At 36.5% G+C, this 20,467-nt stretch overlaps 1 protein-coding gene across 5 annotated transcripts in view; it reads right to left on the reverse strand.

Moving 5' to 3' along the window:
- STK33 (serine/threonine kinase 33) overlaps positions 1-20,467 on the reverse strand; it is a 168,936-nt gene that overhangs the window by 34,676 nt on the left and 113,793 nt on the right. For all 5 annotated transcript variants that reach the window (XM_045484403.1, XM_045484408.1, XM_045484407.1 and 2 more), the window contains exons 6-11: positions 19,204-19,342; positions 16,683-16,771; positions 14,437-14,521; positions 7,874-7,949; positions 3,702-3,814; positions 3,174-3,259 (exon numbers count right to left, since the gene is read on the reverse strand). In XM_045484403.1, the coding sequence (XP_045340359.1) occupies positions 3,174-3,259; positions 3,702-3,814; positions 7,874-7,949; positions 14,437-14,521; positions 16,683-16,771; positions 19,204-19,342 (588 nt within the window). The remainder of the gene's footprint in view (positions 1-3,173; positions 3,260-3,701; positions 3,815-7,873; positions 7,950-14,436; positions 14,522-16,682; positions 16,772-19,203; positions 19,343-20,467) is intronic.

Raw genomic sequence — 20,467 nt, forward strand, 5'->3', positions numbered from 1 at the left:
GCACACACACACACAAACACACACACACACACACACACACACACACACACACACTCGGTCAAAGGAATTACTGAATGTATGAAGAATACCAACAGGGCTCAAATCTGGAAACTACTTTATGACAAGCCATAGAATAAAATGTTTCCTTAAATTATAGCTGGGTTCTTAAATATAAGTAGGCATTAAAAATACCTTGGAAACGTGTTAAACATGCAAATTCTTGGTGTTAGTTATCAGAAGGGGGCTTGAAGGAATACCAAGTGGCAACTGTAATTACCTAATAAGAAGGAGTAAACTTCTGAACCACTGTTGAGAGTAAAGAGGACAGAAAGGAAGAAACAGACACAAGAGGATCCCAGGCACACTCCTGGCAGTAGGAGACATCATCAAACTCTTCCTTTGTAGGAAAAGCATTTCTTGGCTGGTTTTCCTTACATCTAATCTTTGACTTTTGAAATCAGGATGACAAATGTATTTATTTTAAGTTCCATTCACTTAAATGTACATAGAGAAACCATGACTATTTTTCTCAGAATACTTTTCAGATATATACCATATTTCAAAATGCACAATACATAGGCTGAACCATAAAAACTTTTTATCCAATAAAGCCCTTTGAAAAAATGTCTCTACATGTTAGATATTGCAAAAGATAAGCTCTGCTTATAAAGCAGCCAGGTACTGAGAGAAGTAACGTATTCTTTTTAGATTATTTCAAACAGAGGATATGAATTATAGGAAGACTTCAAGTAGCTAAGAAGAAAAGAGTCTTTTTGCCTTTCAGAAGTTTATGAAATGCCCATATTCCAAACTTCATACACTGAACTCCTTAGGGTAGTCTGATATAGTACACGCTATCTGTCACTTCTCTACCCATTTGGCAAAGACTACATAGAGACAAATGTTACAGAGGCTCAAAAATGGAGACTTCTGGAAAAATGACCAAAGCCAGAAATAAAGTTGTGCTAATTAGAAAACAAATAATTAAATGGCCAAACCCGAATGTTGTGTGATGCTGAAAAGAGATAGATTTCTAAGGCACACCATCTGTTTTACAGTTTTTGATTTTGCTGTACTACAAATCTACTCAGAACAGTTTTGCCATGATCTAGCTGCTAGCTCATTTGCACAATTACTTCAGGCCAGAAAAACTTATTGCACAGAAGCATTTCAGAGATCAACACATTCATAGAAGAGGGCAGATAGAAATCAGCTTTCAGTGAAGACTAGTTTCTGAGCCCTTGAAGGAAAAAAAGAATATTATTCAAAAAAATGATGACAAATTGCCAAAGGAAAATGAGAGAATTGAAAGGAACAGTGATATCACTATAAATTTCTGATACATATCTAAACTGACCTGGGTCACCACCAACCCCTCTGTTGGCCAGTCTAATGGAAACTCATCTCGCCTTGACCTCTCAGCAGCATTTACCTGGGAGCTAAGCTCTCACTTTGTCAATCCTCTCACTTAACTTCTCTGGTACCACTCTCACGATTTTCTCCTCTTCTTACCTGCTATCCCTCCATAGCCCCCACTGCTAGCTGCTCCTCTTCTGAATGCTGTAGTGTCTCATGGCAGGGTGCTGGGGCCTCTTCTCTTTTCTATCTGTATCTTCTTACTAATTTATCTCTTCAGCCCGATGACTTTACATGGCATCTATATACTCATGATTCCCAAACTTCTATCTCCAGCTTGGACTTCCCCAGCTCCAGACTCACATATCCAATGATCTATTTAATATTTCCACCTGGATGCTAGGTGTCTCAAGCTTTGCACATCTAATATGGAACTCTTGAGTCACCATCCTCCCCGCAGGAAAAAAAAATCTGGAAGTCATCCTTGACTCCTCTCTTAACCTCTTTCCTCATCTAATCCACCACCAAGTCCTGTCAATTATACCTAAAAACATGTCACATGTATTTCTCTCCAACTCTATTGCTACCACCCTGTCCAAGCCACCATCACCTTGCGACAATACCACTGCAAGGTACACATATCATGTATCTCCAGTACCTAGCACAGTGTCTAGCAAATAATAGATGTACAATAATTTCTTCATAGATGAATACTGCTTAGCAATATTTCCTATGTGTATTTAGAAATCTCCAATCTCAGTTCTTAAAACATTTTCTGAAATACCTACAGGCTTACTCATTCACTGAATCATTCACTCATTCAGCAATTATTAGTTGGTCTTAGGCTCAACAACATATTTTGCAGTGTCTTCAAGATGGCAGAAGTTTGTTTCCAGTTTTTACGAAAATCTCTGGAGATGGGCAGTCAAAGGCTGGCATGGCAGCTCTGTGAACTAAGATCCCTGATTCCTTGCATCTTATTGCTTTGCCATCCTCAGTTTATGGATTCCACTTTATGGTCTAATGTGGCTAGTCAAACAAAGAAGATGGGTATGAGGAATGCCATACTCTTTCCATTTAAGGACATTTCCCAACAATTGCTCCTACTTCCCCCAACATGATAACTAACAAAAACTGGGGATAACTAGCAAAGAAGACCAGATAGCAACGTTTCCAGCTGCAAGTGAGGATCCTCATACCAGAGAATAAAAAGAGAATAAATATTAAGAGGTTAAGTAGCTGTTTCTTCCAAGGTTCCTATTGTGACCAGGTAATGTTCTCAGTACAGAAATACAAAGCATGGTAAGATATAGGGTCTATGCTGAAGGCAGTTAGTCTAATGGGGGAAAGCAATACGCAAATGAATAATTACTCAAAACTTCAGGCCAGGTAACAGCCACTGTTAGGAGATCTTGGTTTTTCCAAGTCCCCAAAGATTCCTTCTATCCAAAGAGCTGAAAGAGAAGCGGACAGTTCCAGTGCTTTACGTCACTGAACTGTACAGACTGCTTCAATATTCCAGTTTTCATAACGGGCATTTCTCAGCTCTCTTCTACAGGACTTGATATGGCATGGAGCAAAGCAGAGTTCATTTAAACCTCTGTAAACATATAGAAACAACTGTGGTAATAGTTTTAATAATTTGAAAATATCCATTTGAGAAATGTGTTAAGGTTCAATAATTTCTTTTAACTTGTCATAAGATGAAACTAATTGACTATTTTAAGACTATACATAAATGACAAGGCCAAATTAAAAAAAAAGCAATGATAGCACGTCAAAAAGAAAAAAAAAAAAGAAGTAATACTATCACTTACTGTTATCCACTGGTTATCTAGAAGTTCCTTAGCTGTGATTCTGTGAGCAGGGTCTACTTTCATAAGTTGTTTCAACACACTTTTAGCTGCAAATAAGGGAAAATCCTGAAAATCTTATTTTAGCTACAATTAATACATTTTCCAGTTTATTTAGAATAAGGTCTATGTGACCTGAGGGAATGACTGCAATTATAAAATAAATATCATCAGTATAAATGGTTAATAAATAATGTTTCACAGGCCTACAGTGAGGTTTTATAGCCTGGATTAGCTGGTTTATGGTCTATAGTAAAAATGAGCTAGATGATTGGCAATTTCCTCTTCAATTTTTACTATGTATCTTCTCTTTTTGTTGGAAGTTTTGACAACAACAATCACAGTGAAGAGATCACTATTTCTACAAGTAAATAGTGTTTATTTCTACGAGTAAATATAATGATTAAACAGATCTCGAGTATTTGAATTACTGGCCAAGTTTCTTATATTACATAGATTTCCTTCAGTAAGTAATAACAAATCTATACTTACCGCAATCACTTATGGAATCCCAGATTGGGTCTTCAAAATGTAGTTCTCCCTTTCTTATTAGCTCAAATAGCTTCTCTTCTGAGCTTGCCAAAAAGGGTGGTTCTCCACATAATCTACAACAAAGGCAATGATTTTGTTTAGATTTTTAAAAAATGATCAAAATGATGCTATTAAAAATTAAGTTTCCATAGGACTTGGAAATAGTGGTGCTTCAAATTTAAATAAAGGATAGCTAGAGGTGGGGATCTCTCTAGATGTACAAACAGGAGAAAAGGGTTTTTGCAAGATCAGTGCTAGGCCCTCTTTACAGACCTTGAAATCTCCAGATTAGCAAATGGCCCAAAGGTGTTCCAGATGGGGGAGAACTAAGCTTAAATAGGGCCAAAATACAGGAAGGTGTGAGATTTTAAGTACGCAAATAATAGTGGAGGTGAACTTCAACGTGAGAGAGGATAATGTAATGCTTCAAAGGACATAATTCAAACTGAAATTTGAGGAAAATATACTGAGTTTTCAGAGTCCAATGAGAGTTGTATCCATGGTAAAATACTACACAAATGTTAGTAAGAATAAACGAAGAAAAACCCTGGGCTGTACAGACTCTGAGTCAAAGCCAAAAATACATGAAAATCACCACAACTCTTCAAAACTGGTATACAAAAAGAAGACAACCTGGATGAGGAAAGTCAGATGACGATGATTTGACCCTTCGGTCTAGAATGAAAGCTGAGTTACATAATGATCAACATCAGTAAAAACCATTGGCAGTATATATAAAGTCAGCATGGCTTGTTGCACATTCTGTAATACAGGGACTATGTGTCTTCAGACTCTTTTCAAAGGAAGTACTGTACTATATTTTACAAAGAGCACGGCAAGCCTATGTTTCAGTCAGTAATCCAGACCAAAACTATAAGAACTCGTGTAAAAGCTGAGTTCCAATTCTTCATAATATATTCTCAACAAATGTTACCCATCATCTTTACTGTCAGTCCCAACCTCTGAGTACAACCCTACAGACAACAACCAGATTTTGCCAATGACAACCAGACAGGAGCTGAACCTGGGCTCATCACAGAGGCAATACCATATGCCTGTTCTTCAACTCTCAGGATTATATTTTTCCACTTTGTTACTGAAAGAATAAAATGGCATAATTATATTACACTCCACAAATGCTAGTCTATTATGTCCATAAGTATAATGATCTCTAAGTTTCCCAGCAATTAGATTTTTACTTTGACTTTTAAAGTTATACTGTGGAGTTCTTTTAAAATCTTCACTATGATCATTTTTGAATAAATCTAAATTTGATAAATAATTCACATAATAAGGAGGATGGTGATGATGATTTTGTAGGGAAAAAAGTTGCTTTCATCCTTGTAGTTGATCAACCTAGGCTGCAAAAGAGAACTCTTCATTTATATAGCTTCTTGTTAAAAGACCAGTACTTATCAAGTTGTTCTACAGTCTCTTATTTTAATACTTTTTATTTCTCCAGCTCATTCTGACCCTTCTCTCTCTGATCTTATTTGCCTATTGTTTAGTTTCAAAATGCAATAGAAAAAAAAAAAGCTAGATAAATGGTCTTACGGACAATTACTATCTATTATAACAAGTACAGGACAGCAAGAGTCCAGCTCATTGAGTCTGTTAACAACCAGTGATATGCACATTCACCAATTTCTTAGCTGCCCCTGCATTGCCCGACTCGCATGCCACTATAGCTTAAGGGCTACTTTTTAAAAAATTCCACTTTTTTTCTGTCCTTTGCAATTTTACTTACACAAAATGTATCTAATGGTTGGTCAATCAGCAGCATATGAAATTTTATGACAGCAATTTTCTGCACATCCAGAAAAGGGAATCCAAGACATGAAAAATGCCTCTTGAAGCCTTTCTATTATTTTCTGTTGCCTTCATAGGAATCACAACAGCAGAGGATAGTACCCATGAAGAGTGTTTATGTTAATTTCACCTTGAGGAAGTACGTTATCATTGTCCAATTAAGCAGAAATGAATCAGGGGTAACTGATAAACAAGAAAATAACCCCCCTGGAGAAGGTAATATGTTTGTGCCCTTGGTGAAAGAAATTATCTATAAGAACACTGGCTCAGGCAAATTAATGAATAGGCACTGATTAGCTAAGTAAGAGTCTAGTGTAAAGAAAAAAATATGTCATTATGATGATATGCAGTCACGCTCTGAAGCAGAAAAATTCAAATTATATCTTTAAGAAGGAGAAAAATTTAAGATATGTAATACACTATCACTTTCTTTAGCAACAAATTCAAACTAAGAAGGCAGCAAATACCACATGAATTGTGTAATAATAGATTACATATATTATGTTTGACTTGTCTAGAAATTCTTACAAGTATAAAACACTAATTTAAAATAGCTATATTTTTAATTAAAAACTAAGGCTCAGAATTTTTATGGTATGATTGTAATCAGCACAAAACAATGATCAAAAACTTTGTGAATATGTTTATACTTCATGCAATCTGAGCAGTGATGTGTGCTGACCATCTGAGTTACAGCTACAATCACATCTTCCAATTTTTGCTGCCTGTGTATTCCACTTCACAGAACTGTGAAAATGTAACTACTGTGATGTCAATATTTAGAAATGATCTGGAAGAGGTAGTACACAGTGAAATCTTCAATATGACCATAAAACTAATGTTGCATCAGCATAAAAATGTTCATACTCACCAAGAGGCAGAACAATGGCCACTAACTTTTCAGAACACCTCTTAGATAATTCGCTTTAATTCAATTTAACAAACATATATTGAGCACTGACTACATACCTACCATTGTACCAGATACTAGGGATGCGAAGATGAATAATATAAGATCTCTTCCTTCATGGAATTTAGAGTAAAGAAAACAAAAACAGAAAACAAAAACATACCCTAACAATTATATTCCAATAGTTTTAAAAAGTGCTATGAGAACACAGGAAAGTGAACACTTCCATCAAATGTACACATGTGCAAACTTTCCTGATGAAATGTTATCGTTTTTCTTTCAGTGTTGTTGTTTTGCGTGCATTTTTGTATGTTGCCTTAACTCCTCTTTGGAGTCTAGGAATGTATATACATAATGAATGCAGTAGCTCTGCTGGGGTAGATGGTAGGAGTTAGGGAAACAGAAGGTGTTAATGTTTGAGCTGGAGGACCCAGGAGAAAGGTTAGTAGAGAAGTAAAAGAACATTCTAAGTAGAAGAAACTGCATGAGCAAAGACCCAGAGACATGTGCTACACGGTATGTGAATCAGAAAGAGTGGCCTGAGTGGCTATAGCATAGGGTAGGTGCATGGGAATGCACATCTAGCCCAAGACTGGAAAGACATTCTGGAGCCAGATCATGAAAAACTTGCTTTTATGCCGTGCTGGGATGCTCTGACGTTTTTCTATAACAAGGGAGAATTATCAGAGGTTGTGAATCACAAAAGTAGTACCATCAGATTTGAAATTTAGAAAGTCCTGACAGCAATGTGAAGGATGAACTAGGGAGGGAGACCGGGGGCAGGAAGAACAGTCAGAAAGACAATGTAATATTCTAGAAGACGGATCATAAGGAGAAGTGATACAAGTGAAGAGAAACCAAAGAATTTCCTTTTCAAAGGAAAAATGAACAGGACACGGGGTTTGATTGACTCCTGAGAGTGAGAAAGAAACAGTGATGTTTTCGGTAGCAGTAAGAAGATCAGGAACTATGGAATACTCTCTGGATCCTGGGATGAACCTCTGTCTAGTTAGTGTCCACTCCTCACATACGCCCTGTTCATAGGACAGCTAAGTGCCAGGTACCAGTACCTGTTTCTACCTGATGAATCTCTTCAGAAAATATAAAGAAGCTTTCTGGTTTGTAGCAAAGGATCAGGGAGGTGTTAAGCAAGAGTTCACTCAGATCATGTCACATATTCTAGCATTTATAGGTCAATGAAAAGCAAACCTGTATGTTATAAATTTATAGTATTAAAAAAATATCTAATGGATGTAGCTAACAACTAATAAGAGAGCTTTCAGAAGTACTTCCCAATTGTTTTTTCAGTCATTTTTTAAAACCTATATTGTTGAATCTTCATTTAAAATCTATATAATTCTACTGTTAGGGACTATCTATTCATTTTAAACTGTACCTTTAGCAGGCTACTTACAGAATGTACATTATGACACCTATGCTCCAAATGTCACACTGCTGGCTATAGTCGTGGGCATTGATAACTTCAGGGGCTGCCAAATAAGCAGAAATGAAATAATATTAATAATACAATAAATGAAGTTTAAATGCTTAAACACAAAGCATGAAAAATGTGCTGATGTGTTGTAATTTATTCCCCCACAGGGAAAAAGAGAACCAACAGCAGATGTTAAATGAATAATGTACAGGCCTTAACAATTGATGTCACTGTACCCTCACTCCTGTCATTTAGCTTCTAATGGAACGATGGCATAAACTGTGTAACTAAATGTACTACTCTTCGTTCCTTTGAAATTGTTAAGAAATGATTTTGCAAAGACTGTGTAAGTTATAGTAGAAGACAACAATATCTCAGTTCCTTTCCAAAAATAGAATTGAATACGTGCCTGAAGTGGATATAATTTAAAGCAAGCCCAATATGTGGAAATCTGGATTCACAGAGAAACTAAGATAAATGGTTATAAATCACGTTAGTAAAATAATAATAATAATGATGATGATAATAATAATAACAACAACAACAACAACAACACAGCACTCCTATGACAGGACACAAATTATTTTCCCCACCTTCTAAATGAGAAAACTAAGGGGGCAAAGAAAGAGCTCCTACAACCTAACTGGATCAAAACGCCAACTAGGAAAAGGATCCAGGTACTCTGAGTCCCCAGGTCTGTGCTCCGTACTTTACAATGTGTTCACAATAGGGCTCCTTTAAACAAGCTTCTCAAAATAGTTGTTTTTCTTTCTTTTATTTTTCGTTTTCTTTCCTTTTTTCTTTTTCTTTTTTTCTTTTTTTTACTTGAAGGGAGCACAATTTAGTGATTAGATTACTTTATAATGGCTGGCTTTTAAAATGGCTTTAAAAATGTCCCATATGATATTTCAGGAATAGCCTATTGTGCCTCTATGGTTAGGGATCAAATATCTTTCCTTAAGGAAAAAGAAAGAATGAAACAGTTATAAACAGAAAAATAAAATATAGCTGTATATATTTCAATAGAACTTTAATATTTACAAAATACTTTCATATAAATTATGTTATTTGTATAAATCATACTATGAATCTTGGGAGATGGGCATCTGGCTCACTTTGCCAGTGGGGAAACTAAGGTTCAGATATATGAAGTGACTTGCCTAAGGTTACACAGCTACAGAGTACCTCCCACATAAACGGTGTTAATTTAGAAAAGTTTCATTCTCCCGCCCTGCCCCAGACCCTTCTTTTATAACTACTAAAAGCAAATGGAATTTCACTTCTTCTGCCTGTTGTCAAAGGAACTAAAAAGCAACAAAAAGGAACCAAAAAGTAAAGAGAAGAAAGAATGAATAAAGGTTCAACTATAGATAATTAACAAAACTGAGTAATTCATTTCCAAATCATTGAAGATTAAGTAGTATTTTCCTTTAAGTAGCTACTTATATTCCTCAACTCTACTTAAACTCTTTAAATACTGAATCATTAGAGTTCAAGTCGCTCTGTGGCTTTGAGTCAATGACAAGGGCAAGTCTGTGATTTGATTCCATGAAGGCCCTCCACACTGGGTGCCCCACAAGGCAAGGGCCGGGATTCTGGGCCTTCATCTTTCAGAGCCATCTTAATTACCGGGGGCGTTTCCACATGCACTGCCATCACAGAGCTCACAGGGAGGCAGAGGCCAGAATGACGGTGCCAGGGAGCCATTTAGGAAGTCAGCAAAGCTCTACAAACCATCTGTCTTCTCTCTTGTTCTCTCACTTGTTATCAGTGTAGACAGCTAATAAGCAGGCATAAAACTCAGGGTGCTTGGATATATTTTCCCCATGTAACTACAGACCAGATGTCTTTTGCCAACAGGAGGATATGAACAGAATCTAAAGTAGCCTTTTCCCAAATAAGAGAGAATAGTTTCGAAACTTTATATATCAAGTAGGAAAAAAAAAAAAAAACAGAACTAAGTATACTCCTCAGCAATAGAAATGAATAATCCACTGACACGACATGGGTAAGTCTCAAAATCATGACACAGAACAGAAGACAGACACAAGAATGTACACTGATTCAATTTAAATAAAGTTCTAGGCAAGAAAACCGAAGATTTAGTGATAAAAATCAGCAGTGGTTGCTGGGGTCTGGATGGGAGACTGACAGAGAGCAAGACAAAGGAATTTTCCAGGGCAAAAGCGATGTTCTATACCTTCATTGGGGCGGTAATTATATAAGCACATGTATTTGTCAAAATGCATTGAACTTTACACTTAAAATCTGTGCATTTTATTGTACATAAATTTTATTTCAACAAAGATGTTTTTAAAGAAATCTATAAAAGGTGCAAAAAGATTTGTCAAAGCTCTATCTTGGTGGATGACTTTAATAACTCTCTCTCTTAGAAGTCAACAGAAGCAAACAAAATTAAATTAATAATATGCAAAGTCTGAATCACAAAGGTATCACATTTGACTTTATAAATACACACACAGAGAAATTTTTGTGGTCAACAAACCAGGAATATATATACCTTCCAAATATCCAATGCAACATTTGCAAAAACCAACTATGTGTTCAATCACAAAGAACAATTCCTAGAAGCCAAAAACCTTTAAGTCACAATTGCTCAGGACAATGAAGAAAACCAGGCAGAAAAACCAAACGGCTAGGAAAACTAACACATATTCACATGAACATCAAACATATCCCAACCACCTGGGAAACTCTAAAAAGCATTTCTCAATGATTCTGGGATTAAAGACAAAAACTAAAATTATACACTATTTAAAAGTGAATAATAGTTAGAAAGAAAACTGTATAGGAAAAGAAATGGTCAAAGAAATACTCAGGAAAATATGTAGAAAATAAGAACGCTGAACATAAATAAGCATTTAGCTTAGGAAGTTAAATAAACCAAAATAAAATATAAAGAAGGAATTCAGAAAGATAAAAACAGAAATTAATGAAAAAGCCAATCAAATAACATTAGACTTGAGCTGGTTCTTTGAAAGCCCAATAAATTGTCCTAACCACTAACAAATCTGATCAAGAAAAAAAAATGATTAGTATTATTACAAGAGCTTAAATTGAGCACTAAGTGTCAGGTAATGTGCTAAGCACTTTACATATATTTTCTCTTTCAATTCTCATGTCAACCTGATAAGAAAGACATCATTATTACCATCCTAAATACATCCTCTCCCCTTCCCTGGTTTACTTTTCTTTCTTAGCACTTCTCTCTAACATCCCAGATAATACCAGACATTTTCCTTTTTTAGTTTGTTTAATGTTTGCACCGACATGACCATTTTTTTCTATTTTGTTCACTGCTGTAGTCCCAATACCCAGACCAGTTCTGACACAAAGTAGACCCTCAAAAATTGTTTGATAAATGGATGACATACTCCCCATTATACAGATGTAGACTGCAACAAAAGCAGTCAGGTTGTTTTGCCCAGGTGTAAGTGACAGAGCTGGAATCCCAAGTTAGGCCGGTGATGCAGGACATATTGCTAATCTGACATCATATGACCTTCTTAAAAAATATTAGGAATTATTAGGGGTATAGAACCACAGATACACTGGAGAATTACAAAACTGTAAGTGTGAGGTGCCTGGGTAGCTCAGTCGTCTAAGCATCCAACTTTGGCTCAGGTCACGATCTCGCGGTTCGCGGGTTCGAGCCCGGCACCGGGCTCCGTGCTGACAGCTCAGAGCCTGGAGCCTGCTTCAGATTCTATGTCTCCCTCTCTCTCTGCCCCTGCCCCACTAGTACTCTGTCTCTCTCCAAAATAAATAAACATAAAAAGATTTTTAATTAAAAACAAAATTATAAGTGAATATAATATGCACATTTATGCCAATAAATCTTAAAATCTCAACATAATGAACAATTTTCTATCAAAACAATTCAAGAAGGTGTGGAAAACACGAATAACCCAGGATAAATTGAAAATATAATAGAAACTTAACCTACCAAACGGAATCAGGGCCAAAAAACTTTAAGGGGAAATATCATCAAACTATTAATGAATAGATAATTTCTGCTACTTTGTGGTTAATGAGCGGATCATTTTATTTTTTAAATGAGGCTAGCATAACCCTAACATCAAAAAAGACAAGGGCAGCACAAAAGAAAGCAAGCTACATTCAAAGCTCCTAAATAAAGTGGTGACGAGTTGAATAGAGCAGTATATTAAACCACCTGGAGTTTAATCCAAAGGTGCAAGGATAGTTCAGCATTTTAAAAACCAATTAATGCAATTAGTCTGCTAATAAATTTAAAGAGAAAAAATACATAATCATCTCCTAGGTACAGATTTGAATAGACATTTCATCAAAGATTATGAGTGACTCACAGCTACGTGAAAAGATGCTCACCCTCATTGGCCACTAGGAAAATTAAATTAGCAAATTAAAAAACCACAATGAGATACTACTTCACACCCACTACAATGACTATAATTACAAGGAAAGGTAATTATCAAGAGTGAGCAAGGACAAAAAGAAACTGGAACCCTCATACCCACATGCTAGTGGAAAGGTAAAATGCTATAGCCACTCTGAAAAACCACTTGGCAGTTTCTTGAAAAGTTAAACATAAATAATCCACGACCCAGCAACTTCACTCCTAGGTAGCTCCCAAAGAAAATGTGTCCACATGAAAATTTGGACCCAAAAGTTCATAGCAGCATTATTCATAATAGCCCCGAACTGGACACACTGCATGGCCATCAGCTACCAGATGAACAAAAGGTGGCATGTCCATGCAACAGACAACTGTTCAGAAACATAAAGGGACAGACTACGGCTACAACGGGAAGGTACTCCAAAGACATTACGCTTCAGTGAAAGAAGCCAGACATAAAAGACAACATATGGTATGACTCCGGTCAGACGAAATGTCCAGGAAAGGCAGATACAGAGAGGCAAAAAGATTAGTGGTTACCTGGGGCTGGGATGGGAATGAGATTGAGTACAAATGGGCAGGAGGCAATTTTCTGGGATAGAATTACTCTAAAACTGGACTGTGGTGATGGTTGCACGAGTCTGCGAATGCAGGAAAAATCACTGAATGGTACACTTTTTATGGCATTTAAATTGTACTTCAGTAAAGCTGTTAAAAATCAGCTTTTTAATCATTTGGAAAAATGGTAAACTGTTGCTTTACAAAATGTATTTAATCGGTACTCTTTATGATGTACCACTTGATGGCAATAAAAATGGATAAGAGATGGAAAGAAGCAAAACACACACATGATTTCAGCACGGATTCACAAAACCAATAATTAAGTTTGGGGTATGATTACCTAAGAGATATAAACACTCTAAGAAGAGTCCAGAAAACCAATAAAAACTATAATCTTTAAAGATAAGAACTGCGGGAAAAATGCTAAAACAATGAAATTATTTGACCTAGGAAAAGAAAAAGTAGCTTGATTACAGGGCCATTAAGTCAAATTACGGCAAAATCAGACTGCTCAGGTTTTTCTTTTTCTGCTTTTTTTTTAAATTGAAGTATAGTTGACATACAACATTCTATTAGTTTCAGGTGTATAACATAGTGATTTAACATTTATATGTGTTACTAAATGATCACCACAATAAGTCTAGTCACCATCTATCACCACACAAAGTTATTACAATGTTATTGACTATATTCCCTATGCTGTACTTTACATACCCGTGACTTAATTTATTTTATAACTGGAAGACTGTACCTCTTAATCCCCTTCACTTATTTTGCCCATCACCCCCAAAACTACCAGTGTGTTCTCTGTATCTACGAGTCTGTTTCCGTTTTGTTTTGTTTGTTCATTTGTTTTATTTTTTTAGATTCCACATTTAAGTGAAATCATATGGTATTTTCCTCTTTCTGTCTGACTTCTTTAACTTAGCATAATGCCCTCTGGGTCCATCTGTGTTGTTGCAAACGGCAAGATTTCATTCTTTTTCATCGCTGAGTAATTACACATACTCAAACATACCACATCTTTATCCATTCCTCTATCGATGACACTTAGGCTACTTACATAGCTTCGCTACTATAAATAATGCTGCAATGAACATGGAGGTGCACGTATCTTCCCAAGTCCGTGTCTTCGTTTTCTCCAGGTAAATACTCAGAAGTGCAATTATTGTATCACGTGGCATTTCTATTTTTAATAACCTCCACACTGTTTTCCACAGTGGCTGCATCAATCTACATTCCCACCAACAGCATACAAGGGTTCCCTTTTCTCCACATCCTCGCCAACACTTACTTGTCTTTTTGACAGCAGCCATTCTGACAGGTGTGAGGTGGTATCTCATCGTGGTTTCGATGTGCCTTTTTCCCTGATGATGAATGATGTTGAACATGTTTTCATGTGTCTGTTGGCCATACGGATGTCTTCTTTGGAGAAGTGTCTATTCCACTCTTCGGCCCACTTTTTAATTGGATTGTTTTTAGTGTTGAGTTTTAGGAGTTCTTTCAAATTGCTCAAGTTTTAATCTACATTAGTTGTTCTACTCCTTTATATAGAAAGATCATTTTAAATCCTTGAACTTACCCATATAGATAGGAGTCCCACATGTGGTCTGCAGCATGGCTTCACTCCTACCCTGCTTCTTCACAGCTAAGCCAAAATCAGTCACCTAGAAGAAGAAACCCAGTCACCTGGTTTCCTGTCCCAGAGTTCACTCATTCTGAAAGTAGGAGTTCTAATCGCTCCTCGGCCTTTTGGCTAAGATCAAGTGTGAAAGTAGGAGTTCTGCCGCATTGTAATTGCACTGTATTTAATTCAGGGATTCTTGAGGATGGAGGGGTTTTATTTGTATTACTAATAAGGACTTTGCTTTCACTTCCCTTCCACCCCTCTTTGTGAAGAAGAAAAACCTTGTTGGTAAAGAGAAGGCTGGTTTCTCCTGTCTGGAGCAAACACCCATGATATTGATTGATTGTTCCTTCTAATTAAACTTACCGGCTCAACATGGGAAGTTCTATTTTGAAAGAAGGCATTTAGCTTTTTCAGATTAAAAAAAAAGTTATTTTTAAAAACCTCTTTCATTGTAGAATGCATTCTGGCCTTAGTAGGTTTACTCTCTATTTTTCTGACACTCAAGCTCTGTTCCAGTTTAAAGCACCGTTATAAATGCAGTCATTATCCTTGGCGGCACTCACAGAAACGGCCCCCTTTTTAAAATTATTTATAAGACACTATCTCTGGTAAATACCATCTTCTCTTTGCTATGACTTCCTTTGTGTTTCTAGAGTATACTAACGAAAACAATTACGACGCTATTAAAAACTACAAGAAGCAAATTAATAGGGAAAAAAGGCGACCGTGGAGCTAGAAATACACGGGAGGCCCTGCTGCGACTGCGCTCTTCCTGCTCTGTTCCAAATCGTGGTCAGGACACAGTCGGTTATTAAATATTCAGTATGTGCCCTTGGTCTTGTCTCCCAAGTTGGAACAGCCTTGGGCTGAAAGCAAAAAAACAGGCACATTTATTGATCATACAACCAAAGATAGGCTCGTGGTCCACAGACACTGAATGCAAAGTTTCCAGGGCCCTCTGGAGTAAGAAAATGTTCCTATCAGTACGTGATACCACTATTTTTCTAAACAGAATGATCGTTTTCTCCAGTTTTCACAATTATCTCACTTGGAGGATTATAATATGTATCTTTTCTCCACAGAAAATCTACACAGATATCAAATATACAAAAGGTTTCACGATCAATTCAGTTCTTTAGAGAGCAATCATTCCCTCATTTACCAAATACTAAGTGAGCACATACTATGTTTTCAGACATTACTCTAGGTACCAACAATCAATAAAACATGTATGATTCCTGCCCTCACAGAGTTTAAAATGAAAATATTCAAGAATATTTATTTACTTTGGTAAAACAACAATGCTGTTAAACTCACTTATATTACATAGGGATTTAGCTTCTGCAACAAAGTGAGTTATTCACAGACAACATTTTATTCCTAAATTAACACATTCATATATTTTGAAAGCAGCCACTATTAAAGTGCTAAGTAATAAATAATGTATCCTATCATTTATTTGACATTAAGGAACACTTAATTTGAATAAAATCTTGAGGAATAAACACTTGGCACATTAATTGTGCTTAGGACATAAATATTAATACCCAGGAAAATTTTCAATGAGAAATACAGACTTTAGTGTTAATTTAGTATCAAAGGCACAGCCAAGGTGTTTTTTTTTTTCCTCTAAATCTGTAACACATTTACATCAAATTACCAGGCATAAATTTGAAATTAATTAGAATTCAGAGCATCTGTTTGCTTCTTTAACTAATGATTTAGAACTATCCAAATGAATATCTACTTTAAAAAAGATTCAATAGCACTACCTAACTTGTAAAATTATTCTTGTCAGTTACAACCTCTTTTGTAAAAATTTTATCTTTATTTTATTTTGTTTTAATTTTTTAACATTTATTTATTTTTGAGAAAGAGAGAGAGAGAGAGAGCACGAGCTGGGGAGGGGCAGAGAGAGGGAGACACAGAAGTCAAAGCAGGCTCCAGGCTCTGAGCTGTCAGCACAGAGCCCAATGTGGGGCTTGAACTCATGAGCCGTGAGATCACGACCTGAGCCGAAGTCGGATGAGCTACCCAGGTGCCCCAAGTTTTATTTTTATTTTTTTAGCACAAGACACTTATTTTCTGGCTGCTCAAAAGCTTCCAAAATATATTTAAAAAGAGGATGTACTTTGCCACTTTGCTATCAAACTGTTTACAGGCAAATATTTACCATGATTTCTAATACCTTATCTTACCTTTATATTTAAGTTCATTTCATTGTTATCATCAGTAAAGCTGCTTTTGACCATTATGTTTTCCAGTTTTAGATCTCTGTGTACTATATCTACCAAGAAAAGAAACAACAAATCAAATGAATAGTGAATGACAGGAGAATAGAGGGGATACAAATATAACAAATATATATAGCTGACAAGTTAATGTCCACTGTTAAAAACTTTGGAAAAATAAATAAATAAATAAAACATACATACATACAAAACTTTGGGGAGGGCCAAGCACAATTCTGTCCTGTTCTATTTCCTTCCATTCAAATCCCTTTTCTCCACGTGTTTAACTTTAAGCGGCCCTTTTCTTTAACTCTGTCCTCTCCGCCATCCCCCTACTGCTCTAGCAGATGCTCTTCATGACTGGTGGCCTAATGAGTGGGACAGAGGACCCTGCCCAAAGTCCGGCATTCCCAGAGGAGGGAGACCATTGTAGTTACAAACCCAGTAAGGTTTCCCATATCCTCAGGTCTTCAAATAGAGGATTACTTCTTTACTTCCATGCATATGTTATTGCCAATATAAACATTTAACATACTGCAACTTAACTACATGTATACAAACTGCACTCATTTCAATATATTTTTCTACAACATAAGCACAAACTTTCCTAACTCTTTATATGTTAAAATACAAAGCAAACAAACGAAAACCCCGAGACACAAAATCTCCAGTTGAACATGTCAGACATCAGGTAAGATTTTATGTACATGCAAATAATCATGTGCCAAAACATTTCCTCTGCAAGTGACTAATTCACTTCATATCCATAGCAATCATTTCCCCAGACTTAAAAAGTTACACGTACAATTGTTGGGAAAATGTAGCTGAAGAGCCCTGGAATGGCTACTCTACCTAATCACTTATAGTTCCCTTACACAGTTCCCAACCTGTGTTTTTGGAATTTTTATGTTTCCGTTACTTTGCTTATTTATCTCTTCTGACATAAATGCCACCCAATAAGTCTCCCTACTGCCTCCATCATTCTTTATAATTGTTTTCTTTGCTATTCTTGCCCACTTCGGAATAATTTTATCAAGTTCCATGAAAAATCCTGTGGAAATTTTGGTTGGCATTATACTGAATTTATAGCTCAATGTGGGAGGATTGACATTCATATAATATTAAGCCCTTGATTTCCTGCCCTTGCAAAAATTGTTGCCCCTGCCTGGAAAGCCCTCCCCTCTTTTTTGTCTGAATTTGTATTCCTCAGCTCAAATTTGTTTCCTCTGTGAATCCTTCTCTGGCTTTTCAGGTCAACTGAGGCACTTACATTCCTATGCTCCTTGCGCTGTATATGGCTCTCCATTAGAGAAATTATCACATTGAATTACAGTTTGCTTTCTATACTCAATCTCCCACTAGGCTGAGTTCCTTAAGGGGCGGGGCCTTGTCTTCTAATCTTTCTAACTCTGGATCCAACCACTATAGAAATCCCTCAGGAAATATCTGCGGAATGGACCCCTGGGTCCATTCTAATACTAGCTCTGCCACACCTCACCATGTCACTTCGCCTCTCTGGAACAAACTTTTCTCTCATCTGTATAATGAGAAGGTGTTAAAGTCACGTGAGAGCCAAATTAACCCTGAAGAGAAAAAGGAGGTGCCTGAGGAAAAGCAGTGACAGTAACATCAAAGAACAGTAAAGCAATTAGCATAATTTTACATGTGGCTTTTAAGATAGTGAACCTATTCTGTATGATACTAGAATGGTAGATACATGTCATTATATGTTTCTCAAAACCGACAGAATGTACACCACCAAGAGTGAACCCTGATGTGAACTATGGGCTTTGGGTGATAACAGTGTGTCAGTGTAGGCTCATCAGTTGTAACATGTGTACCATTCTGGTGGGGATCTTGCTAACTGGAGGAGGCTGTGCATGTATGGACAGGGGTAGACGGGATATCCCTATACCTTCTGCTCAGTTTTGCTACAAACCTAAAACTGCTGTAAAAATTAAATCTAAAAAACAAAAAACAACAACAAAAAAGCCTAGAATATATAGATTTTAATATATAGAATATATATATATATATATATATATATATATATATACACACACACACAGAATATATAGATTTTTATTTAAATTCCAGTTAGCGTGTAGTGTATATAAGCATATAGTGTACTATAAGTTCCAGGCGTCTAGTGATTCAACACTTCCATACAATGTAAGTGTTTTGAAATTTCACTTTTATTATTGACTTGTCTACTTTTGATAAGATTAGCAGCTTTTCAAAGTGTTGAATAGAAATATTCATCCTTGTCCATGTACATTGTAATGTATACTTGCCTTGTTTCTAATTAAAATATATTTATTATATTTAAAGTTTTTAAAAGAAAAAAACTTTAGAAAGTTTTTTAAAATAAAATTTTCTGTTTTAGTGGGGATTATTTCTGTGACTATGAATCCTGAATACAATCACTCTTAAACAAAAGTGCTGTCTGCATTCATGGAGTCAACGAGCTGAATGACCCTCTTCTTACCCTTATTGTGAAGATATGCTATAGCTGATGCGAGACTTTGAATGATCCACCTTGTCTCATTCTCTGAGAAATGCCCTTTCCTATCCAGAATTTCTTTGAGTTCTCCATCCTCACAAAGCTCCATCACCAGGTACATTTTCTGACATTGTATTTTTGAAAAGAGAGAGAGAGGGCAAATTACACAGTTGAGAATTTTTAAAATGTTATATATTGCACATACATAGTAGAAATATTATCATAATCTAAATCATCAATCTACTCATTCAAAATTATTTATTACCTATCATGCACAAGATACTCTGCAGGATGCCAGAGGAACAACGAGGCATAAGGCATAGATCTTAACCCTGAAGGAGTTCACAGTATAGTCAGAAATACAATATCGTATGGTATGTGTTAATCAAAGAAGTATAGCCAAAATGCCATGAGGTTACAGAGGAAAGGAGCCTCTGTTTAAAGAATGCTCACTGAGGAGGTAACACTAAACGCAGGTTTTTATACCTGAATCGGGACTTATGCTTAGAGAATGGGGGTAAGAACAGGATTAACACATGGTATTTGCAAAAACTCCAAAGATTGAAACAGCACTGACTGTTGAAAGAAGGACAGATATCTCAGTGTTACTACTACTGGGAGTTTGGTAGGGTGGAGAACAGTGGAGTGGAGAGGGGCGAGGCTAGGAAAAACAGGTTAGTGCCAGGTTCTTGGATGTCACACAGGGGAGTTTGCAATTTTTCCCCCACATGCAGTAAGGAGTCACTGAAGTCTTTTAAGCTGGTGTCTGGAGTGGGGGGAAAGGTGTGTGCTATTGTTAAGTCTGCCTTTCTAACTGAACACTCTAACAGCAATGTAGAGCAGGGCTCAGCAAACTTTTTCTCTAAAGGCCTGATCCAGGGGCGCCTGGGTGGCGCAGTCGGTTAGGCGTCCGACTTCAGCCAGGTCACGATCTCGCGGTCCGTGAGTTCGAGCCCCGCGTCGGGCTCTGGGCTGATGGCTCAGAGCCTGGAGCCTGTTTCCGATTCTGTGTCTCCCTCTCTCTCTGCCCCTCCCCCGTTCATGCTGTGTCTCTCTCTGTCCCCAAAATAAATAAACGTTGAAAAAAAAAAATAAAAAATAAAAATAAAAAAAATAAATAAATAAAGGCCTGATCCAGATAGCAAATATTTTTGCCTTTGTAGGTTGTACAATCTCTTTTGCAACTACTCAGCTCTGCTGTTATAGCATAACAGCAGCCATAAACAACACAACAAAACTTTATCTATGG

Source organism: Leopardus geoffroyi, chromosome D1 (assembly GCF_018350155.1).
Source record: "Leopardus geoffroyi isolate Oge1 chromosome D1, O.geoffroyi_Oge1_pat1.0, whole genome shotgun sequence".
NCBI classification, from domain to species: domain Eukaryota; kingdom Metazoa; phylum Chordata; class Mammalia; order Carnivora; family Felidae; genus Leopardus; species Leopardus geoffroyi.